General features: G+C 41.7%; 1 protein-coding gene and 1 pseudogene across 7 annotated transcripts in view; both read left to right on the forward strand.

The window, feature by feature from the left end:
* The window catches only part of LOC149136154 (uncharacterized), a 16922-nt pseudogene extending 11577 nt beyond the window's left edge, over positions 1 to 5345 (forward strand).
* Positions 1 to 27500, forward strand: part of LOC106871658 (uncharacterized) — a 312970-nt gene that overhangs the window by 55327 nt on the left and 230143 nt on the right. For 6 of the 7 annotated variants that reach the window (XM_089351062.1, XM_089351064.1, XM_089351066.1 and 3 more), the window contains exon 2: positions 18811 to 19084. The exons of the other annotated variant lie outside the window; for it this stretch is intronic. In XM_089351062.1, the coding sequence (XP_089207188.1) occupies positions 18931 to 19084 (154 nt within the window). In that variant the 5' untranslated portion in view covers positions 18811 to 18930. The remainder of the gene's footprint in view (positions 1 to 18810; positions 19085 to 27500) is intronic. 7 annotated transcript variants of the gene reach the window in all.

Below are 27500 nucleotides of genomic sequence, written 5' to 3' on the forward strand. Positions count from 1 at the left end.
GCAATAGAGACAACAAAAGGGCTATTGCAAAGCTGAACAGCATAACAGACAAGTTATGACCGTAGAATATTCCTTTTGATAATCTAATTTCTGATTGTGATTATAGAAGCCACTCCAGCTGTAGTATGTATGTATGTATGTATGTATGTATGTATGTATGTATGTGTATGCAAGCATTATGCATACATGTATGCATGTATGTATGTATGTATGTATGTATGTATTTACGTAAGTATTTATACATATATGTACATATATGTATGTATACATGCATCATCCATGCATGCCTGGATGTATGCATGCAGGAATATATTTAAGTCCACCCGTCTGTCCGTCCGTCCATCCGTCCGTCCGTCCGTCCATCCGTGCGAATGTATGTTATGTATGTATGCATGCACATAGAATTGTATTATATAAACGTATTGTAAATATTTTGGAACTTGCATTCTGTTATTTTAGAAGTATTGTGGCCGTATCTAAAGTTTTAACCGAAAATGATAGGCCTAACGCTATGAATGGGTTGATCTTTTAAGTACCAACTGGGTTTTATCTGCAACACACTAATGATTTTGTCTTCCGTGTTCTAGAACGCAGAGCGCACTCTGACAGGAGTCGAGACATGCAGTGGGGGCATCCTTTTAAGAGAACTTATCTATATTCAGGTAAATACTCAAAATAGCTCTTAAGCAGATATAACCTCTCGAATTCCTAACTCTTATTCTTAGCCTTAAACAGGTGTTATCTGTACTCGATGCCTACAAGTTTCTTTCGTAGCATGTTATGGTCTACACTTGAAAACTGGTAATCTTTTTGAAACATACATACCTATTTATGTAACACACACGTAACACACACAGATACATACTTATCTATGTAACATAGAAATATGTTTATGTAACACATTTATATTTATCCAACACACGTATATTTATGTAACACGTATATACTTTTGTGACACACGTATATTTATGGAACTTATAAATGTATTCAACCAAAAGGCAGGTCAGGACAGGCCTCACTACCATCAAAAATTGATTGATGAAAAATTAATTGCAATATGTTGGTCTAATGAATTGATTGGAGTCGTACTGCCAATTAAATAATTGATTGCTATCATATCAATTAATTGCAGTTAATTACAACATTGTGAGCGAGAGTTTTTCAAATGGCTCACTTCATTCGACGTTCAATTGGAAAATAGAGCGTTCGATTATAATTTGAGGTATTGTGTTGACGCATTATTCTGACTGCTGAGAATGATTCACACATTCTGTCGTGTTTGGGAATTGGCTATTGTGTATGTTGTCAAATAATCGCTGTCGAGGGATTCTTGGTTCTGACTGCCGAGAATGATTCACACATTCTGTCAAGTCATTAAATCGTAACTTCGCCTGCAACGCGGTTGTATCCTGAATTTCGCTCCAACATATTAACTGAATCAGACTGTAGAGACCTCCTTTGGTCTTACCCGAGATTCGAAATCGAATCTAGAAATTCTCCCTAGCCTTGCGGCAAGCAGACTACTAGAGGTAGACTGACAGAGGGAGAGAGAAAACGTTCCTGCGTGGTGATCGGTGGCTATGATATTTCACCATGCAGCTTCTCACTCCTGTCTCTCACTTGTTCACTTCCGCCGTTCTAACAAACATCACTCTGTCTATCTTTTTCCTACTGCTACAACGGCAGGAACATTATACACTCTCATACAAGGAAAAATTAACTCTCGATTATTTTATACACGCCTGCCCGTCGTGGTTTGGCTATGCATATTAAGTAACGGTAAATAAAATTTGGAGTCAACATCACCTTCGACCACTGTCCTTATTTCCTTGAAGTCCAACACATCATCCTCCTCTTCTTCAACATCACACCCGTTACAAGACTTTCATCAGTGGAGTGGCGAAATACTGGGGTTTTCCGAAAATCCGCCCAGGGCTGTTAAACGGGAAATTCTACTTAACAAAACTATTTTGGCTTAAATAACCGCCCACGTATAATAAGCGCCCATGGGCGGTAATATGCAAGTAAAATATTTCACCTAGGAAAAACAAAGATATTCTCAAAAACCATATTTATTTTATACAATTCCATTGAACTTCTATCGTCTCAGTTATAAGATATATAGACATAAAGAAACTGAAACAGCCTTAAAAGAAGTAGCATATTAAAAAATATTCTGAAGTTAGCAATGGATCTATTAGGAAATATTGAAAATTAAACTGTTGAAAGCTTGAATAGAAGCCTCATATGAACAAATAATGTCCTTGGGCATTTATAGTAGAATAATAACCGAATAGTTTCAAGTTAAATATCACGAATTTCTTCATTTGTTGCTTGGCCATAATTCACATCAGAGCAACTTTCATTTACTTGTATCTCATCTTCTTCAATTTTGTCATTATGTGCATCTAGTGCATTTATCTCAAGGCCAGACAAAACATCTTGTAAGCGTGAGTTTAAGAAGCTATGTTCTACAGTCTGTCCGCGAGGAGCAATTCCACAACATTCAAAAGCACGCTTTGTAGTTCTTTTATTTAAAGTGGCAACAGCTTGGGTTACAAAGTTCACTATCTCTTTATAAGAAGGTTTTTTACGATATCCTTTATTTGTATACTCCTTTTTGCCATTTGAAAACTAATTCTCCCATTCAGCACGAAGAGCTTTCTTGAAAGGACCAATAATTAATACGTCTAACGGCTGCAAGTAAGATGTTTTAGGAGGTATAAGTTTGAGAATTGTATTCCTACGTTTGAACACTTTTAGGAGCTCTGTTTTCTTGTGCACTGAGCATTCATTCCTGAATAACACTGAATTTTGAGCATGGAATAGTTGTGCTGCTCTCTGCCCAAACACTTTGTCAGCCCACAGCTGCATGAATTCATATGTAATTGATCCCCTTTTGGAGACTGTTAAGTAAATATTCTTTGGGACCTTGATTTTAGGCACATTTTTCAATCATTTAAGGATAATAATTGTTTTCAACACCTTTCCTGCAGCATTAACACACAACACAGCAGTAAAACCACAGTGGCTAGTATCTACATTTTTATTGCCAACAAAATCTATGGTTGTTGAACTCAACATGTCAACGTATACAGGTGTTTCATCCATATTATAAATCTGGTCAGTATCCTTATCTGCTGTTAATACTGGAATGCTATCTAGGCAGTCACTGGCGATTTGTGTCTTTTCTCCAAGTGTTTTATTGTCTGCTAGACCATCAGATATAATCTTTCTCACAGTCAGTTTATTCCGATTTATGAAATTGAAAATCCATTTATCAGAACATCTGAAGCTGTTCATTTCAATTCCAAACCTATTTACCAATTAAAAGTATATTCCCGTAAATGGTAATAATTTACAATTATATTATTTGCACGCTGAACAACAATCCACTGTAAGAGTTCAATCTCTAGATCTCTATGTGCTGGTCCTCTACCTCCACCAATTGATCTGCGCCTCCTCTTTTCTGACATATGGATTAACTCAGTTTCTTTTGGGCACCATTTTCTCAATCGTTTTCAATCAATACCTGTCGCCTGATGCAGCAGATAAATTGCCAGAATGTTCTTTCACTCGTTTAATAGCACTCAATTTTTCACTAAGGGTATATGATCTTGAACACGTTTTAATATTTTCTTTCAACTCCATTATTGGGAATAAAAATACTTTGAATTTATCTACAGACGTAGAGCAAATGAACGCCTAAACAGAATGCAAACAAGAACACTAACTCTGTTCCAACTTTTAACCTCAAATAAACGCCCATCCAAATAAACGCCCATGGGTGGATTTTCGGAAAACCCCGCTATCTTCTATTTTAAACTGTGACGAAATATCTTTTATTTTAAATTAACCCATGCCGTGTGAAAACGAGCAGAAAATATTTAAACCAAACAGACAGTGAACATGTATGGAAATGCAAGTGTGGAAAAAAGTTGACCACCCAGAAAAAAGGAACTGGATGGACAAATCTTATGAATCATATAAAAAACCAGCATCCAGAATATTCTACTACACAAGCAACTGGACAACCATCTTTATCGAGTTTTCTTTCACCAAGAAGTAGTTTGGTCAGTCATGTTTATGGTTGGATTGAATGAATATGTGTTGGTTTAAAACCATTTTCCTTTACTGAAGACCCACTGACTCGTAAGTACACAGACTTGGGAAGTATGACAAATGTGACCTTAAAGAAATACACGGAGAAACTGAAAGTGGAAAAGAAAATATCTGATGAACGTCCAAGTAAATTTTCGTTGGTAATCGACGGTTGGACTAAGGGTTCGACGCGTTTCATCGGACATTTTGCATCTTATTCGTGCAATTATCAAAATGACTATTGTAATGTTTTGTTGGCATTTTCGCTAATGGTAAGTGAAACATCATTCACTGCTTCTGATTATGTCGAATTTATAGAATATGTGTTAAGTGTCTATAACAAAAATTTAGAAAATGTTGTAGCTATTACCGGAGATAATACTGAAGTAAACAAATCTATAGCGAATTTGTGTAGAATACCATTGATTGGATGTGCCTCTCATAAATTCAATCTAGCTGTTTCTGCTTATCGCAACAAGCGGAAAGTTCTGCTTGATAAAATTAATATGTTGATGAGAAAGCTAAAATCATTAAAACTTGCGGGTAAACTTCGAGAAAAACCGCCTTTGCAACCTATACAAAGAAATAAAGCCCGTTGATCCAGTACTTATGGCATGATTGAGAGGCACATCCAACTCAAGCTGTTTTTAGATTCTTTTCAAGGCGTTCCAAAGCTGGTTGATTTTTCTGTTGACTCCACGCAGACTCTAAAAGACATTTTAGGAAAGTTACGCTCAGTAACAGTTGCCTTGCAAAGAACAGAAATAAATTTGGGAGATGCTCGAATTCTTTTTGAGGAAATTCTGGCATTGTATCCTTACGAGGAGTTAAAAAAATATTTGCCTCCATCGGCAGCCATTGTGCACAGCCCAAATTTTGAAAGTGGAGTAGTGAAAATTTTTTAACATGCAGAAGCAGAGCTAACTGTGGATGAAGTGGCTGTTCTACATCAGCTGAAAGTGGTGACAGACACGTAAAACAGTCTGATTTACCTGTAGATGATTTTGCTTCAATTTGTTTGAAAAACACGAAAAAGATAAAATTTCACCTCAGCAATATCTGAAACGTAGATTTTTGTTACCAGCGTCCAACATCTTGGAATGTTTCTTCAGCTCAGCACTTAGGCTTTTAATGATTTTCGGCAATACTTAACACCATTGAATTTAGAAATGCAATTATTTCTAAAAGTCAATCGCGCTTTCCAGGATGAAGACCTAGTTTCAGAAATCTGCAATCGTTCATGACCTTTTGCTATATTAGAACATTTGAGAAACTCTTTCAATTAAAGACCTTCAATTTATTTGTTTTTCAACTATTGTACAATGTAGAGTATACATGTTGTTTGTTTCTTATTCTAAATAAATAAAATTGAATTTTGAATGTTTTCTGATAATAATAAAGTTTTTTGAAACTATAAGACGTGCTTTTTATTTTCCTATCATTTTGGCTCTTATCTAAATGGAAGCTAACACTCCAAAATATATGGTGTTTTTACGTTCGGCAAAATAATTGACAATTAATTGCAATAATTGATTGGCCTGTATCCCAATTAAAATTAATTGATTGCTAGGAAAATAATTGATTGGAAAGGATCCACTCAATTATTTACAATCCCTGTACTACTCGCATACAACTAACACTAAGACCTTTAATATATGCACTTTTGCAACTGTATTAAAGGATAATTAAGGTACTGTATTACTATGTGGACGTTGTCACCCACAAAATCCCCTTAAAGAGAACAGTCTTCCTTAAAGGTCTTGGTGCATTTATTTTGGTATTTTATATATTATTTGATGTTTAGTTTAGTTTTCATGTTTTAGGTATTATGTGCTGCAATTTTATATTTTCCCGAGTAACCTCTTGTCTCCTTCCACCTTCCCTTCAACACTACTCCCATACCGCTCAACTGTTTACCATCTACGCATGTTTTTTTCTCAAACCCAGTATATTACTAAATCCTTATCCTACCTTCCTCTCACCCATTACCGCCTTTTGAATTCCAAAGCTCCAAGACATACCTTCTCTTTTACAACTGACACAAAACTTCAGTTGTCTCAACTTTGCCCAACCAAGTAGATGCCTGCATCTATACGCAATCTTCAAATTCCACCGCCTTCAGATTTTTCTCGACGCTGTGCAGCTATGGTCTCTAATTGCAAGGTACGTTTTTCCATAGCTCATGTCTTTGACGGAGCTGAAACCCAAGGTCAAGATTAGGCATCTGGAACCTGGAATGTTATCAATGCTCACCGTCCTCTACCAGTCAGGCAATGTAGTCAGTAGAAGTTCCACTTTAACAATATATACCGGACTAGCATTGAGTTTCTTGAGGAAACTCTTTGTGTCGACGAGGACGAACTAACTGATTTACTTCGAAGGACTTTTAGGCTAGGGACTACTAAGGACAACTTTCAGATATCATTGGCCTAGCAGTGCTACCAAAGAGCGCTACCAATTTGAGATAAAATGTACAGGCACAGAAGTGCCGCCAAGCAGGACTGTTCGACATGTCTCTAAAGTGACGGAACCATTCTACACTCGTGCACTGTCCGAGCATTGTGGCTTGTGATGTTTTGTCGAACAGCTGTCGTCACGTGTAGGATACATTCTGCTACTGGCTGAGTTCATAAAGAAGATCGCCCACCTCCTGCCTTTAACAAGATGAGGAAGGGTGAGTTCCTCTTCAGCCAACCCCTCATCCACTTTTCAAATCAGACACTGAGCACTTTAAGCGACACGTCTCTCCGGCGATCTACGGCGCTATTCCACGGTGTCTTTAGGTGTCGAACTGTAAGCCGTTTTGTCCGGATTTATCTTTGTTCCTGTCATCGCATTATATTTCTTTATGATAGTGCCGAATACTTTCATTTCTGTGGTGCTCGACAACATTACGGTGATGTCATCCTCATACATCGACATAGCTCTTTCGCGTCCCAACTCAAAATGGATGCTCCTCTATAGTTCTTGCTTCTGCATCGATATCTTTGGAGCCAGTTGGTATGGGAGAGATGAGAAAGGACACTCTTGACGTACCGAGTGCATGATAGGAAAAGATTTCAGGAGATGGCCGTTCACTTTGACCATCAAGCGAATGCTTCTATACATTGTTGTGATCCAGCATCTGGAAACGGGTCCGAAATCGATCCAATACTTGACAGCTGTTAGAACTGCTGTCAAGTATTGGTCGACCATATCTAAAACTTTAATTTGATTAGGTTCCCACCAAAGCCATATATATATTTTCCCACCCCCTTTATGAGGTTTTTGTAGGATCTGCTGGGGATCGCACACATTTGAGCTTTTTGGACTACATGACCCAACCTCTTTATTAACACCAATCGAGCAATTTATTTTGCGGAACTGCTCGCTACCTCCTGCACCTTAGTTGCCGTTATTGGTCTTTGGCAGGGTCCTGCGTCGTCCGTCGAAGGCTTTGGCTGGCTGTCAAAACAGGTATTAAAATTTATAACCAACTTTTTGACTTATCGCTTGCTTCAGACAGTCGAAGAAAATACTGCTGAAATGCCACACACATCTGTTTATAATCGAGTCACACTTGCTCTCCTGGTCTGTCAAAGACTGAATTGTAGCTTTGTTGTCACGTCACGCCTCCACCACTTGAGCTCTTTGAACGTCTTTTGTTCCATCTTGTTTTAGCGCACGAGCCCTGACAACCCAACCTTTATGTTTCGCGTTGAAGAAATAGTAGAGGACCATTCTTGCTCGTCGGTTCTAATCGCCTGTTCTAGTTTTCTAATTGGCTCATCCTCTAGTTTATTTCTCTCTAATTTACATCTCTAGCACTTGCTCTTTACCAAACGCTATCGATTATAATTGCTCTTTTCAAGGGCGCCCCACCACATGTTGACGATTGCTCCTGTCGACTGCAGTCCCTGCAATCTTTACACCACAGGATACACGCATTCAACTTCCAGTAACCAAGTCACTGTCTATGAGTCTCATCTAAGTCGACTGTGTAACCGATCAGTTTAAAATGTGGGTACTCTACACTATATCTGCTAACCTAACATACGCTTTAAGTAGGTACGACTTCGCTGACCCATTGTGGTTACTTCTTGTCAACAGTGGTATATTTGGGATGTTCAGTCAGTACTTGTCAGTCAGTTGGAATCGTCTGAGCTGATTAATGCAGTTTTTCAATCCTCTTCTTTGAGATAAGCGCACACAATTCCATCAAGCGTCAAAAGTAAGAATTAGAGACAGCAACTGTTTCATAATTTTATGATTCATGCCGACAAATGTAATTCCTAGATGAAATTTTAACGAAGAATTTTATTAAGCATATACCTCCACCCCACACCCCAAATACACCCTTATATACATTCTATGTAAGTATGCATATATGTATGTATGTATGCATGTATGTATGTATGTATGTATGTATGTATGTATGTATGTATGTATGCATGCATGTATGTATGTATGTATGTATGTATGTATGTATGTATGTATGTATGCATGCATGCATGTATGTATGTATGTATACATACGCACAAACGGTCACACACATACTCAGCTCCTTACACAGATTTCGCTCGCATATATGAATAGATCCATGTATTCATTACATAAAATACATAATCACATTACTGCAATCTCTCACCCACAAATATACATATACTTCCTTCTATATACTTACACACATCTATCTATCTATCTATCTATCTATCTATCTATCTATCTATCTATCTATCTATCTATCTATCTATCTATCTATCTGTCTGTCTGTCTATCTATCTATCTATCTATCTATCTATCTATCTATCTATCTATCTATCTATCTATCTATCTATCTATCTATCTATCTGATCTGGACGGATGCTAGTCGCATCGGCTCGCAAGTAAGTTGGCTTTTATATATCAAAAATTTTGCAGTTTTAAAATATTTTTTGTGGAAGAGGTGTATAAGTCTATACACTTCGACCCTGTTGGGTTTTTGTAATAGGAAGTGGCTCCTTCTGGAGTTTATTTCCAAAAGTTTTTGATTTTTCTCCGGCTTATTTGCCATATTTCGTAAAAGAAATATGGCTAGGCCTTCATACGTGGTCGATTTGCCTCTAATAGCAGGCAAGGAGACTGACCAACAAGTCGTTCCGCATGAACGAACACAAGACGTAGAGACCAGGAATGCTGCGTTTACTACTACTGCCTTCACCACCTCCACTACCACCATTACGACCGCCACCAACGACAACAAAACCAAAACCACTACTGCCACCGACATCGCAGCCACCACTAACACCAAGAACAAAAATAACAAAAAGAACAACAACAACTCCACTCCTCTTTTGTTCCTTTCACCACAGACAACGGAAGGAGAGAAAGGAAAGAGCATGATGGCCAAACAATTTGCTCAAATACGCCTGAACGCCGAAGAAAATTATGAAAAAAATTTCCCGCCACTTCGTAACTCATATGAAGGTCAGAGGAGTACACAAAAAGAAGGTCACCCATCTGCCACAACAACAACACCTACCAGCATCACAACCGCCAACAACAACGCTAATATAGCAACAGTCACCTCTGCCATCAACACCAGCACCACCACCAACAACAACAATAACAAGATCAAAACAAACTTCGCCGAGGCGATAAGGGAAAAAACGACGGTAGTATCTTTTACTGCACAGCAGATAAAAGATACAAAGGCTTTACTTACGAAAGAAAATGACGAGGTACGGATCAACATACCACAAGACATTTTAGAAGACACAAACAAAAAGACAATTATTTATAAAATTTTAAACTCCAAAACAAAAAAAACAGAAAAAGCAAGCACGGAAAAGATCGAGAAATGCTTGAGATCTGTATGGCAATATAAGGATTATGTAACTTGGTGGCATGAATTTGCCCATGTGCAAGTTATTTTTCAAAGTGAAGAGTTAGCGAAACGATTCTCAACGCTAACTCTTAAGACAGAAGAGTTAACAATGATACCGAGTTACCTTGGTCAGAGGGTAACAAGGGTTATCATAAAAAATATTCCTCCCACGGTAGACACACTATGGATAACATCAGCCGTATGTGTCGATATGGAGGAAGTTGACATATTGCAAATTAATGTTTTTGAAAAGCAAAAGTGGGTGGGTAAAAAAATGGAGATCCTTCTCCATATTACCCAGGAGTCACTAAATAAAATACCCACCTACATAAAGTTACCATCAACGCAAAGGCTGTATGTAGTGGTGGAAGGCAGACGACCACGCTGTTACATATGTGGCAGTGAAGCTCACTTCCAAAAGGACTGCAATTCTGCCGCGAAACAACAGCAACAACAACAACAACAACCACGGGAAAACCAAAAACCCAAAACACCAACATTATTACCCACACCACCGTATGCACAACTGATCAAGCAGCTATATGCGAAAACGAAAGAACGGCAACAACGAACAAACCAACCCAACCAAACAACACCACCACCTGAGTCAAAAACAGAAACAACACCACCGCCAACAACTAAAGACAGACCAACACCAACATCAAGAACAACAACCAAGAAGACAACCACTGAGAACGAAGAAAAGACCAATACTACTCCCAATTCCCCAACAACACACACACCACAACACCATCGACAAACACACAAATAGAACCAAATGCTTTGCCTTTACCCGCTTCTGATTCGTCAGACATTTCGTCTAACGATGAAAGTTCTACAGAATGGCAAATAGCCACAGGAAGCAAAAGAAAAAAGATCAAAAACAACCCCAAAATTAAATGCATGCAAAGCAGGGAAATATGTAACCGCTGAAAGCCCCTTGCACAAACAAACCAGCACCAACATCACAAAAACACACACAATGCTATCAGCGATAGACACAAAAAACACAAAACTAATGGACTACATCATATCGCAAACAAACATTTCTGAAGATGATTATAAGCTTAACAATCATCCACGCACTACACCACCGAAACACATCAAAATAGTTCACATCACACAAACGCAGCACCACACACTCAAAACCCTCTTTCCGAATGCGGTTGGGGGGTTCCAAAAATATTTATCAAAGAAACTCTTCAAAAACCTCATCCAAGATACTTCAAAAGAAGAGGAAGCTAAAACTTTCGAAACGTGTAAGTAACCTTCTCTCTTGTCTTTTTTACTGTCGTGTATGAAACACAAATTTCGACTTCAACTATGCTTAAATTAGGTTGTGTAAATGTACGTGGCTTGGCGTCAACTTGGAAGCAAGGTTACCTTCTAAATGACATCAAGTCACAGAACATAGAAATCATAGCTATCAGTGAAACCAGACTCAGTAACCCGCGGGCCCTCAAGTCCATGTTTGGCGAACATTTCGACATTTATTTTTCTCCCTGTCTGCCAAACATGGGTGGTGGTGGTACCGCGGTGTTTTTTCGGAAGAGTCTGAACCTAAAAGTAAGGCCAATATTCCTAGACCCGGAGGGTAGGCTGGTTGTCTTGGACGTCGATGGCACAAACGGGTGTGCTTTCCGTCTGGTGGCAGTGTATGCACCGTCCTTAACGGGTCGGGCGGATTTCCTTAGACGTCTAGAGGTTTTCCTGGGAACGTCACGACCTTTACTGTTAGTAGGGGACTGGAACGCTACCTTGGACACGCATATAGACTATGTGGGAGTGGATAGGAGTAGAAGGGGATGTAAATGCCTCAAAGACCTGCTCAGACGTTTCCATTTGTCTGACAGGTTCCGACTCGACCATCCGAACGTGCCAACGTGGACTTGGACAAACCGCGTCGGATCGTCGAGATCGTATCTAGATAGAGTTCTATGTAGGACAGCGGATAGAGATAGTGTAGAATGTCCACAATTTAAAATAGTCAGCTACACAGATCACAAGTTTGTGACGTGTACGCTCGACTTAGATAAGACACATAGGCAGAGTCCCGGTTACTGGAAACTGAACGCTTCGCTCTTAGCGCGGCAGGTTTACAGGAACCGGATTAGCGAATTAATTAAGAGGGCGTTAACAGGAGCCATCGTTAACAACCGCTGGTGGTTTGCCCTGAAAATGGCAATTAAATCGGAATCTATTAGGTTTAGTAAAGAACTAGCGATAGATCGAAATAGAGTAGAGGGAGACTTAGTTAAGAAACTAGAAGAGGCACTTACAACTGGCAACGCAACCAACGTTTTGGCTGCGAGGATGGCCCTCGACCCACACCTCAACGCCAAACACGAAGGTTGCGTCGTCAGAGCTAAAATGCGTGCCTTAAGGAACGAAGGGATCGAAGCTGCGCGAGAAGCCCGGGTGGCGGAGGCGCAACGCGGTAACAGAGCTACCATTCGGTCTCTAATCGATGAACAGGGATGTAGTTTGCTCGAACCCGAAAGGATGTGTGGGGCCTTTCAACAGCACTTTGCTCGACTGTTCGGTGCGAGCGGTGGGTCGGAACGCAGGATGGACTTCACTGCCTACCTGACCGGCCTGCCGCGGCTCTCGGCGGGAGAGGCAGAGTGTTGTGAGGGTCCCATCACAGCTGCTGAAGTAAGGGATGCTATGGCGGGCTGCGCGAGGGATAAGTCGCCTGGATTGGATGGTCTACCCTACGAGCTGTATTGTCAAATGCCAGACTTGTTTGGCGACCTCTTGGCATCAGTCTACTGCAACTGGCAACAAAACGGGAGAATTCCCGGTTTCGTGAGCCGAGGTGCTGTGACATTGCTGAAGAAAGACCCAAACAAGGGGAATTTTATAGATAATTTCAGGCCCATCACTCTGCTCAACGCAGATTTGAAAATTTTGGCCAAAGTAATAGCCGAGAGGTTGGCGCTTGTCATCGATAAACTGGTCGACAGGGCGCAAACATGCGCCGTACCGGGCAGAAGTATCCATGACAACCTCCACCTCATGCGCTACATCATGGACAGGGTAGTTAAGGATCCTGGCATGGGTGGGGTGCTGATCAATTTAGCTCAATCTAAAGCCTTCGATAGGGTCGACCATCGATACCTGGCGGCCGTCCTCAGGGCAGCTGGCTTTGGTCCCGTCTTCCGCGGTTGGATCGCTGCCTTGTATAGCGGCATCCGATCGGTAATTCGGGTAAACGGTCACCTGTCAAAACCGTTCGACATCACGCGTTCGGTCCGTCAGGGATGTCCCCTGTCGGCGCTTCTGTATGTATTGACGCTCGAACCACTACTGCGGAAGCTGGCGACACTGAGGGGTATCCCACGAGAGCTGGGTTGCGGGACGAGCGTGTCTGCATATGCGGACGATGTCACCGTCATAGTGTCGAGCGAAAAGCACGTCGAGATGCTAGGCGAGACACTTAAAGAATACGAAACGGTGACAGGAGCAAAAATTAACCCGGAAAAGTCAGTGGGTTTGTTACTCGGCACCTTGAGAAGCAAGCCCATACCGTCCAACAGTGACTCCGTAGTGGGACGCTGGACGGACGGACCGGTTAAACTGCTCGGGGTCTGGTTCAGTCCGGACCTCCAAATGGATAAGAACTGGGACGAGATCACCAGTAGAGTGATCAAACTCAGCCAAACATGGGCTGAGAGAAAGTTATCTCTAAAAGGCCGGGCGGAGGTGGCTAATGTGTATATCGCATCAGTCATCGATTACCGCCTGACCGTCGTGCCTTGTCCCGATGCCACCATCACGAAACTAGAACGCATACTTTTCCGCTTTCTGTGGAAGGGTGGCGTTCCGATGGTGAGGCGATCCATTTGCTGTCAACAACCGTTACATGGAGGACTGGGGATGCCGTGGTTAATGATGCGCAGACATGCGCTGAGACTGCGGCATCTCTGGAACTTCATTGACGACGGTGAACAGGTGTGGGCGCCGTTTGTGAGGCACGCCTTTCCGCAGCTCGTCTCACTCACCGAACTGCAAACATGGATCAGGAAGAGACCGAAACTGGCCGATTGGTACCGCGAGTGTCGCCAAGCTCTACAACAGCTCTGCCGTCCGGGATCAAATTGTGCAACTTCCAAACGACCAATGCGTTCTATAGAGGACTAGTGGAGGGGAGGTCTGACGACACTCTCGGGGCAAACCTGGGTGTCGACGAGAAATTCCTAACCCGCCTTTTCAAGACGACGTTCGGGCCGGGGTCTATGGATAATTTCCAGAGATCCCTGGCTTGGCAATGCTATCGAGACGCACTACCAGTTCGAGAGAAGATCTACAGACACGGTTCGAAAACCACCGGACCGACCTGCCCGAGATGCGGTCAGAGCGACGAAACCGTTCTGCACGCACTCGTGCAGTGTCCAGATATTTCAGAGCTGTGGACCTTCGTCGAACGGCTGTTGTCGCGTGTGAGACGAGCCCACTTATCAGCCGAGTCTATCGTGAATATTGTTCCGCCACCTTCCTTTAAACGGGAAGGAAAAACGGTTTTTGTAACACTGATAGCTATGGCAAAAGAATGCGTGTGGTGGACGCGTTTGAAAGGTCTACAAACAAACACTTTCCTCTCTGGTCAGTCCCTCGTCAACTTTTTCAAGTACCACTTGAAAAGGAGGATGACGATAGAGAGGAAAGTGTTGTCGAATGAAAGTTTCAATAAAAAATGAGTAAATGTGGCAAGAATGGTAAGAATGAAAGACGACACCATTTTAAGCATAGACTTGTAACAAAAAGAGACAAAAAGAGAGAAGGTACTTACTTTCATGCACCTTTAAAAAAAAAAAAGCCTGAGGTGACCGTGGTCTTTTCCGTAGGCTTTTCTCTCCACGGATAAACCTAATCTGTTCCCCGTTTTTTACATCGACTGTGATACACGATCCCTATTGATCGCCCCCCCCCGGTTTTTTTTCTTTTTTTTCTTCCCGCGATCCCTTTTGATCGAAATCCCCACCTTTTTTTTCCGCGATCCCTTTTGATCAAAATTATCCCCCCCCCAAGAAAAGCTCTACTTTGTAATTTGTCCATTTTCTGTATTTAGCCCTGTGTGGCTATAATAAAAAGATATCTATCTATCTATCTATCTATCTATCTATCTATCTATCTATCTATCTGTCTGTCTGTCTGTCTGTCTGTCTGTCTATCTGTCTGTCTGTCTGTCTGTCTGTCTGTCTGTCTATCTATCTATCTATCTATCTATCTATCTATCTATCTGTCTGTCTGTCTGTCAGTCTATCTATCTATCTATCTATCTATCTATCTATCTATCTATCTATCTATCTATCTATCTAGCTATCTATCTATCTATCTATCTAGCAATCAAGTCAGAATCGGTTAGGTACAGTAAGGCCCTATCGTTAGACCGAAATAGAATAGAGGGAGACCTAGTTAAGAAATTAGAAGAGGCACTTAGTACTGGCATCGCGTCCAACGTAGTGGCGGCGAGGTTGGCCCTCGACCAACACTTCAACGCCAAACACGAAGGATGCGTTGTCAGAGCTAGGATGCGTGCTCTGAGGGACGAGGGAGTTGGAGCGGCCCGAGAGGCCCGAGTAGCGGAGGCGCAACGAGGCAACAGAGCCACCATTAGGTCTCTGACAGATGAAGAAGGGCGCGAATTACTCGAGCCTGAAAGGATGTGCGAGGCCTTTCAACAGCACTTTGCCCGACTGTTCGGGACAACTGGTGGGTCAGAACGCAGAGTAGACTTTAGTGCCTACCTGCATGGTCTGCCACGACTCTCAGCAAGAGAGGTGGAGTGTTGTGAAATACCCATCACAGCCGCGGACGTACGGGATGCGATGGCAGGCTGCAAGGGAGACAAGTCGCCAGGCTTGGATGGTCTGCCCTACGAACTTTATTGTCATATGCCAGATTTGTTTGGAGGCGTCTTGGCAGCTGTCTACTGCAACTGGCAGCAAAACGGGAGCACCCCCGTCTTTGTAAAGCGAGGAGCAGTGGCACTACTAAAGAAAGACCCAAACAAGGGGAACGTCATAGATAATTTTCGGCCCATCACTCTGCTCAACGCAGATTTGAAAATTTTGGCCAAAGTGTTAACCGAGAGGTTGACGCTTGTCATCGAGAAACTAGTCGACAGGGCGCAGACGCGCGCCGTGCCGGGTAGGAGTATCCATGACAACCTCCATCTGATCCGCTACATCATGGACAGGGTAGTTAAGGAACCTGGCATGGGTGGGGCGCTGATCAATTTGGATAAATCAAAAGCCTTCGATAGGGTAGACCATCACTACTTGGAAGCCGTCCTCATAGCGGCTGGTTTCGGTCCCGTCTTCCGCGGTTGGATCGCTGCCTTATACAGCGGCATCCGCTCGGTAGTTCGCGTAAACGGTCATCTATCCAAACCCTTCGGAATCATGCGTTCGGTTCGTCAAGGATGCCCCCTCTCGGCCCTTCTGTATGTATTGACTCTTGAGCCTCTACTGCGGAAGCTGGCGACGCTAAGGGGCATCCCACGAGAGCTGGGATGTGGGACGAGCGTGTCTGCATACGCGGACGTCGTCACCGTCATAGTGTCGAGCCAAAAGCACATCGAGCTGGTCGGCGAGAGACTAAAAGAATACGAAGCGGTAACGGGAACAAAAATTAACCGGGATAAGTCAGTGGGCTTGCGGCTCGGCACCTGGAGAAGCAAGCCCATGCCGTCTAACAGCGTCTCCACTGTGGGACGCTGGATCGACGGGCCGGTTAAATTGCTTGGAGTCTGGTTCGGTCCGGACCTCCAAATGGAGAAGAACTGGGGCGAAATAACGACTAGGGTGGTCACTCTCACCCGGCAATGGGCCGAGAGGAAGCTATCCCTAAAAGGTCGGGCGGAGGTGGCGAACGCGTACATTGCATCCGTCATCGAATACCGTCTGACTGTCGTGCCTTGTCCAGACCCTACCATCACCAAACTGGAACGCATACTCTTCTGCTTCTTGTGGAAGGGAAGCGTTCCGATGGTTAGGCGATCCATTTGCTGTCAGCAGCCGCTCAATGGAGGGCTGGGTATGCCGTGGTTGATGATGCGCAGACATGCGCTGAGACTGCGACATCTCAGGCGCTTCATAGACGACGGTGAACAGGTGTGGTCGCCGTTTGTGCGGCGCGCTTTCCCGCAGCTCGTCTCCTTAGCCGAACTGTAGTCGTGGATTAAACAGAGACCTAGGCTCGGCGAATGGCACCGCGAGTGTCGCGTTGCTCTCAAGCAACTCTGCCGTCCGGGACCAATCTTGTGCAACTTTGATTCCACAAAAGCGTTCTATAGAGGATTAGTGGAGGGGAGGTGCGACAACGATCTCGGGAAGAATCTGGGCGTCGACGAGGAACACCTGACCCGCCTGTTCAGGACAACTTTCGGGCCGGGACCTATGGACAGAGATCCCTGGCCTGGCAGTGCTATCGAGAAGCATTACCCGTTCGGGATAAGCTGTACAGGGACGGTTCGAGACACACCGGACCGACCTGCCCGAGATGCGGTCAGAGCGAAGAAACCGTTCTGCACGAACTCGTGCAGTGTCCAAAGATTTCCGACCTGTGGGCTTATGCCGAACGGCTGCTGTCACGTGTGGGACGAGTCCGCCTGTCAGCCGAGTCTATTGTGCAAATTGCTCCGCCACCGTCCCTCAACAGGGAAGGCAAGGCAGTGTTCATCATACTGGTGGCCATGGTGAAAGAATGTGTGTGGTGGACCCGAGCGAAAGGATTAGAGACGACAACTTACCTCTCTGGCCAATCGCTCATCAACTTGAAAAGGAAGGTGAGAATAGAGAGACAGTTTTTGTCTCGTGAAAGTTTCATTAAAAGGTGGGTGAATGTAGCAAAGATGGTGCGTGTGAGTGACGATACCTCTTTGAGCATGATCCTATAAATCGAGAAAAAAAAAATATTGTGTCTATTCCCTGCTGAGGTTACCATGGTCTTTTCCGTAGGTTTTTCTCTCCATGGATAAACCTAATGTTACCCCATTTTACACAATTGACATTTTCTGTGATATACGATACACCTTTTTTTTTTTGCCCCTACCGATCCCTTTTGATCGGATTTGCCTTTTTTTTTTTTTTAAAGAAAAGCTCTACAGGTGTATTTGTCCCCTCTGTGTGCAGCCCTGTGTGGCTAATAAAAGAAAGTTATCTATCTATCTATCTATCTATCTATCTATCTATCTATCTATCTATCTATCTATCTATCTCTCTCTCTCTCTCTCTCTCTATATATATATATATCTATCTATCTGTCTATCTATCTGTCTATGTCTGTCTGTCTGTCTGTCTGTCTGTCTGTCCGTCTCTCTTTCTCTCTCTCTCCCTTTCTCTCTCTCCCTCTCTCTTTCTCACTCCCTCTCTCTCCCTCTCTCTCTCTTTCTCTCTCCCTCTATCTTCCTTTCTATCTCTCCATCTCTCTCTTTCTCTCTCTCCCTCTCTCTCTCTCTCCCCCTTTCTCTCTCTCTCCCTTTCTCTCTCCCTCCCTCTCTCCTTTTCTCTCTCCCTTTCTCTCTCTCCCTTTCTCTCTCTCTCCCTCTCTCTCTCCCTCTCTCCCCTCTCTCTCTCCCCCTCTCTCCCTTTCTCTCTCTCTCCCTCTCTCTCTTCCCTTCTCTCCTCCATCTCTCCCTCTGTCCTCCCTCTGTCCTCCCTCTCCCCCTCTCTCTATATGTATGTATGTATGTTTGTATGTATGTATGTATGTATGTATGTATGTATGTATGTATGTATATATGTTTGTGTGCGCGCGTGCGCCCGCGCGTATGAATGTGTGTATATATACACATATTATTTACTGGTCTCATTTGCCCTATGATATTCTTTATTTGTATATTTGTTTTATGTTGTCAGGCGATATTTCTGTTCTGGGAGATAGAAAGCCAGAAACGATGGAACAAGTCGAAACCGGTTATTTCCTCTGTTTGAGTGAGTTACTTCACTGATTGGGACCGTCATTGCTTTCCTTTAAATATGGTGGAAAATCAGCACGAACATTCTTCAACTATCAAACTCTCACATACAACGATCACAACGTCATCTAACTCGACAACGTTGAGCTTTTTTTCGCGAGATTTAATTCAAATGCCAGAACAAAAGAAGACAGAACCACTCAGTCTCCAAGTTGGTATGTATTGAACCCCCACCCCCCAAAAAAACAAAACAAAACAAAAAAACCCCAGCTAAACACAGAATACGTTGAATTTCTATGTTGTTTCCTTTTTCATGTTTTTATCTTTTTTTCTTTAAAAGGACAGGTTTTATTAGGTCAGTGTAGAAAGTCTATCATGCGAAGTTGAATATGATTGCCAACCATTAAGTAGGTATTTAATGCACAGGGGTTCTTTTAATGCGACACAGGCTTAAGGATTAAATAAGGCCTTTGTTTTCAAAGATAGATATAATTCAAAATATGTATTTTGTCATCTTTTAAATACCAGGTGTCAGGCGCAAACGATCGCATAGAGATTTAGGTGCTGGACTAAACTTGAGTGGACAATACTTCGTACCTTATCACATACGCTGTGATATATCTACGGTGGTTGAATTACCAAGCACAACTATACGTAGTCATAGACCTGTGGATTACACCTAAGTGTTACTTCGACTACATGCTTGCCAAGAATCTGTCATTTTAGAGCTGACTTGTAACTTCACAAATGCCCTGTACGCCTAGCTGTACTTAAGCCGTACTATATAACTACACCTTGTTATAAACCGTGATAGTGTCAGTGAATTTGAAATTGCTAAGTGGTTTGTTGGATTGCACCAGTTTCTTCTCTCGGGTAAATTGCCAACAATAAACTAACTATCCAGCGTTGGGAGAAACACATCTCTCGTGCACAGCACACCGGAAATTGCAGATAAGGACTGATCCAGTACAAAATTCAATCCTATCTTTAGCGCATATGACTTGAAACTGATTTACTTCCTGTGGGTAGTTGGTGCATTTGTCTCTCATTTTTAACACCTAGAAATAAAAAATATAACTTTGTCATAGAAGAATGCTGAAGTTTATAAAAATAGATCAGAACATTGAAACTAAACTGAATACAGAAAACAGTGTTTGATGCAACACGAATTTAAGATCTCTATATCGAGCAGTGACATCACTCATTCGCTCAAACATAATATTTGCTTGTTGTTAATGATTTGCTAACTGTATTGAGACATATAGAGTCTTGACCACGACTAGTTACAATACTTAAAAGATAAACAGTGACGGTAATAAGACACACATGGTTTGTACTGTCACAGCGTTCCACAGCGTTGATTGCTTATATCCATGGCATTCATTATACTGGCAGCAATAACCCCCATGGCTACGACGCATTTCCCATTAGCAGAATCGATAATTTTCAGAGCTGCTTCCAATCGGGATTTATATAGCTTTGTTGCATTTTCTAATAACTAAGTGGGACTGAGCTGTTCATGTCGACAGTTTCACTTCTGCAACAAGATTCAAAACACCAAAGTCTCGACGTTATCAACTCGTCCATCTTTAACTTCAAGAAACTGCACCATATTATACATACATATTTATAATATTTATATATGATATATATAATATACATATATGTATATATTAAATATGTATATATTAAATATACATGCACACACACACACACACACACACATATACATAGAGAGAGGTTATGTGAGGTAATGGTGTCAGTAAGACCCATAGGTGTCAGGTAATGCTGAGTAAGTGCTATGGATAGACCATAGTTAAGCTCCAGGTTCGGTGATTATGCGAATAAGGAGTCCAACGTAGGTCATATATCAGCGTGTATACATTTTAAAATTTTTTTTCAGAATGAGATAAAAAACCAAGGCTGTGAAGATTTTAGAACATTTATAAATAGGTCTTACAGCTGTTTCCAGGATATTTTTTATATCCCTTCATCGGAGACGGTGTGAGAAAATGGTTAAGCAATAGTTAATTTAGATAAGATATGAAATAGAGAATGAAGTGGAGGAATGAAAATAGATGCGAGATATGCAGGGATATTGCAAATGCACACACACACACACACACACACACACACACACACACACACACACACACACACACACACACGCACACACAGACACACAGACACAGACACACACACACACACACACACACACACACACACACACACATTGTTTGTTTCTGTGTTTGTCCTCCACACCATCGCTTGACAACCGATGCTGGTGTGTCTTACGGCCCCGTAACTTAACGGTTCGGCAATGAGATCAATAGAATAAGAACTAGGCTTATAAAGAATAAGCTATGGGGTCGACTTGTTCGACTAAGATCCCATAAGGTGGTACTCCGGCATGACCGCAATCAAATGAGTGAAACGAGTAAAAGAAAATGTATATATAATATATAAAATAGGGATGTGTGTATTCGCTTTTCACGCGAAAACGGCTTTACTAATAGCATCCGTACTTGTGATGCATGAATAATTTGACCTCTTCACATCTTTGAAAGTTTTAAAAATATTTACTTCCAGTTTTCTAACGTCAGTAACTAACATATCTTTCTATCTATATCTCTCTATATCTCTCTGTCCATCTGCTCTATCCTTCCCTCTATCTCTCTATCTATATCTCTCTATCCATCTCTCTCTATATATCTCTATCTCTCTGTAACATATCTCTCTGTCTATATCACTATCTCTATGTCTCTATCTATCTCTATGTCTCTATCTATCTCTATGTCTCTATCTATCTCTATGTCTCTATCTCTACATCTATCTATCTATCTATCTATCTATCTATCTATCTATCTATCTATCTATCTATCTATCTATCTATCTATCTATCTATATTTCTCTTATTTGTCTGTCTAACTAGCTCTCTCTCTCTCTCTCTCACTCTCTCTCTCACTCTCTCTCTCACTCTCTCTCTCTCTGTCTCTCACACACACACATACACTCTCTCTCTCACGCACACACTCTCTCTCCCTCTCTCTCTATATCTCACTCTCTATTGTTTTCGCTTTCATTTTTCAGACGCTATTCTTTTCACTTTCAGTTTTCAAACGCCAATGTTTTTTCACTTTAACTTCAATCGTTATTGTTTTCAATCGCTGTTCAATCGCTGTTCAATCGCTGTTTTACAAATAAACAAATTACTGATAGAAAGAAGTTCACAATTACTGATGTAAGTAAATTCATAATTTACTGAAAGAAGTGTCTTCATAAATTTCACTTCAATCCGTACGGTTTTGTGTTTTTCTGCTGTTGACGGTATTTTCCTGGTTCCATCGATACTGGCTCTTTGGTTCACTGAGTGACAAACTTCGCTTCAACCCTTACAATACTGGCAGAAACGTTAGCACGCCGGGTGAAATGCTTAGCGGTATTTCATCTGTCTTTATGTTCTGAGTTCAAATTCCGCCGATGTCGACTTTGCCTTTCATCCATTCGGGCCGATAAATAAAGTACCAGTGGTCGATCCAATCGACTGGCCCCTCCACCAAAATTTCGGGCTGTGCCTAGAGTAGAAAAGAATACTTTATTTTCCGTTAAAATTTCTTATTTACTTTCTGCTTGTTGTCTTAAGAAACATAATTTCCGTTACCAAGTTATTTTCCTTGTTTACTATCTTCTGCACTCGTGTATTTCTGTATACGTATATAACCATGCCTAGAAGGAAAATATCAAACTCGTCTACAATATCAAGGTCAGCCAAAAGAATATCTCTATCCAGGGAAACAGAGACAGCTGCAGAAAGAGAAGCACGCCAAGAAACGAACAGACTGTGTACAACAAAAGTCAGAGCATCTCAAAGTGATGAACAGAAGTATGCACGACTGACAAGGAATAGGATATCCCCTGCAGAACGAAGAGCACTTGCAACAGCTCAGAGAAGCGACTTCTATGAAGCAGCTTTCAATTGTGATCTAGCAGTTCAATATACAGACGACACTAGAGTTTCCATTGGTGCAATGACAACTGAGTGCATATATTGTAAAGCAAGGAAGTGGCCTGGAGAGACACCTGCACTGTTCTGTTGTGGAAAGGTTAAAGTTCCTGCAATTCCCCAACCTCAAGAGCCATTGAAGAAACTGTTGTCATCAACTGACCAAGATTCCAAGCACTTCGAAAACAAAATTAGACAGTATAATGCTGCACTACAGATGACATCATTTGGAGTCACAAGAGATATAATTGAGCCAGAATTCTTGCAAACTCAGATGAGCCCACATCACAGCTAGAGGCACAAAGAAGAGCAGCTCCGGCCAACTCCCTTCTTCACCAAAAACACCACCTAAAGGAGGCCCCGAAACACCGAAAGGCGGTGCTGCAGCATGGTTCCAGCCACTGGCTGAAACCAGTAAAAGAATAAAAGAAAGAATATATATATATATATATATATATATATATATATATATATATATATATATATATATATATATATATATATATTTCGTATGTGTATTTCGTGTGCAAGATTCTTGATGTGGATACGTGTGTTGAAAGAAATACAATTAAACCTTGGGAGAGGCATTATGCCGGTAATAAACACACGCACTGGTTCAGTCCTTTATTAATTTATATAGTTTTTTGTTAAATTATTTCATTGCACTCTTGCAATCTCTTCAGTAACTTGTCTCTCCACTTCCATTTATTTTGAATATATGATCTGGCGTTGTTTTGGCGTTGTTTCGAAACTGTTTGGTATGAGCATGTGAGTGTGTGCAAGCTCGTATGTGTGCACGCTCATATGTGTGCACGCACTTATGTGTTCGTGCTTATATGTAAGTATGTGCGTCCATATGTGTGTTTGTAACAATTTCGTTTATATCAGATCAGATAGAGACTTTTTAATTAATTTATTTACGTTCATATTCCGCATCATATGTGTGAACAACACATGCAACCACGGGCAATTGTAAGGCCCTCATCTACGTGTATTTGGTGTTTAAAATTGGTTGCGTTTCAGTTATGAGGACCGACTCCTGTATTTGTCGCAAAGATGCGTCACCGGGGTGTCTAGACAGGATTTCTATGTTAATTCTGTCCAGTACACCACCATGTTGTTCTTTGGCATGCTGGTAGAGCACCGAGGTTTGTTTTTGATTATTATAGTCCCTCCAATGTTCGTTTACACGTTCAGCCAAACTTCTTGCCGTCTCACCTATGTATGTGGTGTTTCTGTTTTTACACTCACCATCCATACAGCTTATTTTGTAGACTACATTTCTGGCTTTGCAGTTGGCACCAGGACTATTTTTGCACACAATGCAACTCTCCTCAACACACCTTGTTCTTCTGAAGGGATATGTTTTACATATTATTGATCTAATTGATCTCCCTGGTTTTTCTATAACATTTATCCTCAACTTGGTACTTTTGAGGATTTTTCGAAATCTGCGGGCCAGTTCTCCGTGTGGCGTGGCGTCCACAAACATTACTCCCTGGAACTTGTCGGTATTGTACCACGTGGTCTTTTTGTTTGTTTTGTTACTAATCCTTTGTAGTCTATGAAGCGTGTGCCGTAGGATTACCACCGAAATATGCAGTGTATAACAAGGTCAGTAAGATCAATTGTCTATCTGAGATTGAAAAAACATTTACTAAGATTAGATGGAGGTTAGGACACCACTACAACAACAACTCAGTTGTAAGAAACCACCACGACAGTAATACGCATAATATTCACAATGCAACCAACAATAACAATGGAAATGGCAACAATAACTACACCGCCACCACCACCACCACCAACAATAATGATTACACTACCACCATCAGCAACAGCAATGATAACAGCAATAGCAACAACCACACGAACAGCACCGCACACACCAGGAACAACAGCAACAACAACGTCCGTCACAATAACAACAGCAACAGCAACAACAGCAGCCACACATACAATGATAACAACAATGGCAACAACAACACCTTAAAAAATCTCTTTTATAACCCGGTTGACAAATCCTATGATATGACCCGAATCTATCCAACGGATTTACCTTTCAACAAAAGAGTATGCATCTCGCCATACACAGATGATAAAACAGAAGCCATGATCTCTTTAGCTAGAAGCAGACTCAAGAAAACATTAACACGTTATATAGCAACTGCACCAACACAAAACGAAGCAGAGGCCCACCAACTCGGTACAGTAGCTGCAATGGGCATACGAAAACTAAAACATAGAGTTAGAAACAATGAAATAGTATGCCTCCCTACAGACAAATCAGGCAGGATATCGGTAGACAGCCTGCAAAACTACACCCATACGATGCAAAAACATATAGAAGATATGAGAGAAGTTACACCGCAAGAATATGAAAAAGTAGAGAAAATTCTCAATGCACACATGGGAATGTGGTGTAACATACTCCAACCTAAGAGACGCACAGCACAGAACTTTGCATCATCCAACAACGACATTCCTACACTCTATGGGTTACGAAAAGACCATAAACCCATTGCAGACCCTATCATGGGCCCACCATGTCGACCGATTTGTGGTGCCAATATTGCCAGCAATTATAGGCTGTCATTCTTCCTCTCACAGATATTAAGACCACACATCGAGATGCCTCCTGATGTTTGTGAAAGCACTGAGGACCTCCTCAGCAGAGTCAATGAATGTAACTGCTCCCATGACCTGACAGATTGTATTATAGGCAGTATGGATGTAGTATCTCTCTATCCATCCATTGACATTGACTTTGCCGTAGAGAGATGTGTTGAAATTATTTCGGTAAGTGAAGTAACCTTCCGTGAAGTGAACACGAGGGAACTAGGCCTCCTCCTAAAGCTCGTTTATAATAATGAATACTTAGATCACCACGACCTAACTAGATTCTGCCCCACCAGGTCAGGACGAGGTAGACCACATACGATCACATCAGCTGCTAGAAAAACCACCGCAGAGCGTTGGAAGGGATGGAATACACCCACCCACGACCCAGAGGATAATATCCAAACACGAAAAATGGTTGCACATGCTGTAGGTGCAAGTCTGAAGACCACCCTGCAGAACCATATAGTTAAATTCAATGAAAAACTATACATGCAGGTCCAGGGAGCGGCTATTGGTGTCAGTGTGGCCGGAGACGTGGCAAGCCTATTCATGACCTGGTGGGACAAAAAGCTGAAAACAACTCTCGAAGAACACTCAATAACACTCAAACTATACGGGAGATATGTGGATGACATTAACATCGTAGTCAAAACACCATCAAACATTCAGACTGAAGAGAACGAGAAGATCGTGATGGAAAACATCCAGAATATAGCTAATACAATACACCAGAGCATCAAAGTAACAATAGATTACCCAACAAGACACCTAAACATGAGACTCCCAGTACTTGACACAGAACTTTGGCTAGAAACAATTAATGACAAAGTTCAAATCCTCCACTCACATTATATGAAACCTATATCTTCAAAGTATGTTATCCATAAGAATTCGGCTCTATCACACAGTGTGAAAATCAATATATTAGTAGCCGATTTGGTTAGAATAATGAAAAACATATCCCCCCTGTGCGGTCCATGGGAGGGGCAAAAACATATTCAAGACTTCATGCATCGCATGCAATTTTCGGGATACAGCCAGAAAGATAGAATCCGGGTATACAGAGGAGCTAACAAGAAATTTGAGGAGATTGTTGTCAAAGATACAAATGGAACACAACCTAGATACCGTAACAAACAGTGGAATAGACTACAAAGGATTAGTAACAAAACAAACAAAAAGACCACGTGGTACAATACCGACAAGTTCCAGGGAGTAATGTTTGTGGACGCCACGCCACACGGAGAACTGGCCCGCAGATTTCGAAAAATCCTCAAAAGTACCAAGTTGAGGATAAATGTTATAGAAAAACCAGGGAGATCAATTAGATCAATAATATGTAAAACATATCCCTTCAGAAGAACAAGGTGTGTTGAGGAGAGTTGCATTGTGTGCAAAAATAGTCCTGGTGCCAACTGCAAAGCCAGAAATGTAGTCTACAAAATAAGCTGTATGGATGGTGAGTGTAAAAACAGAAACACCACATACATAGGTGAGACGGCAAGAAATTTGGCTGAACGTGTAAACGAACATTGGAGGGACTATAATAATCAAAAACAAACCTCGGTGCTCTACCAGCATGCCAAAGAACAACATGGTGGTGTACTGGACAGAATTAACATAGAAATCCTGTCTAGACACCCCGGTGACGCATCTTTGCGACAAATACAGGAGTCGGTCCTCATAACTGAAACGCAACCAATTTTAAACACCAAATACACGTAGATGAGGGCCTTACAATTGCCCGTGGTTGCATGTGTTGTTCACACATATGATGCGGAATATGAACGTAAATAAATTAATTAAAAAGTCTCTATCTGATCTGATATAAACGAAATTGTTACAAACACACATATGGACGCACATACTTACATATAAGCACGAACACATAAGTGCGTGCACACATATGAGCGTGCACACATACGAGCTTGCACACACTCACATGCTCATACCAAACAGTTTCGAAACAACGCCAAAACAACGCCAGATCATATATTCAAAATAAA

The sequence above is a fragment of the Octopus bimaculoides genome, chromosome 4 (genome assembly GCF_046866305.1).
Source record: "Octopus bimaculoides isolate indiv1 chromosome 4, ASM4686630v1, whole genome shotgun sequence".
Lineage (NCBI taxonomy): Eukaryota > Metazoa > Mollusca > Cephalopoda > Octopoda > Octopodidae > Octopus > Octopus bimaculoides.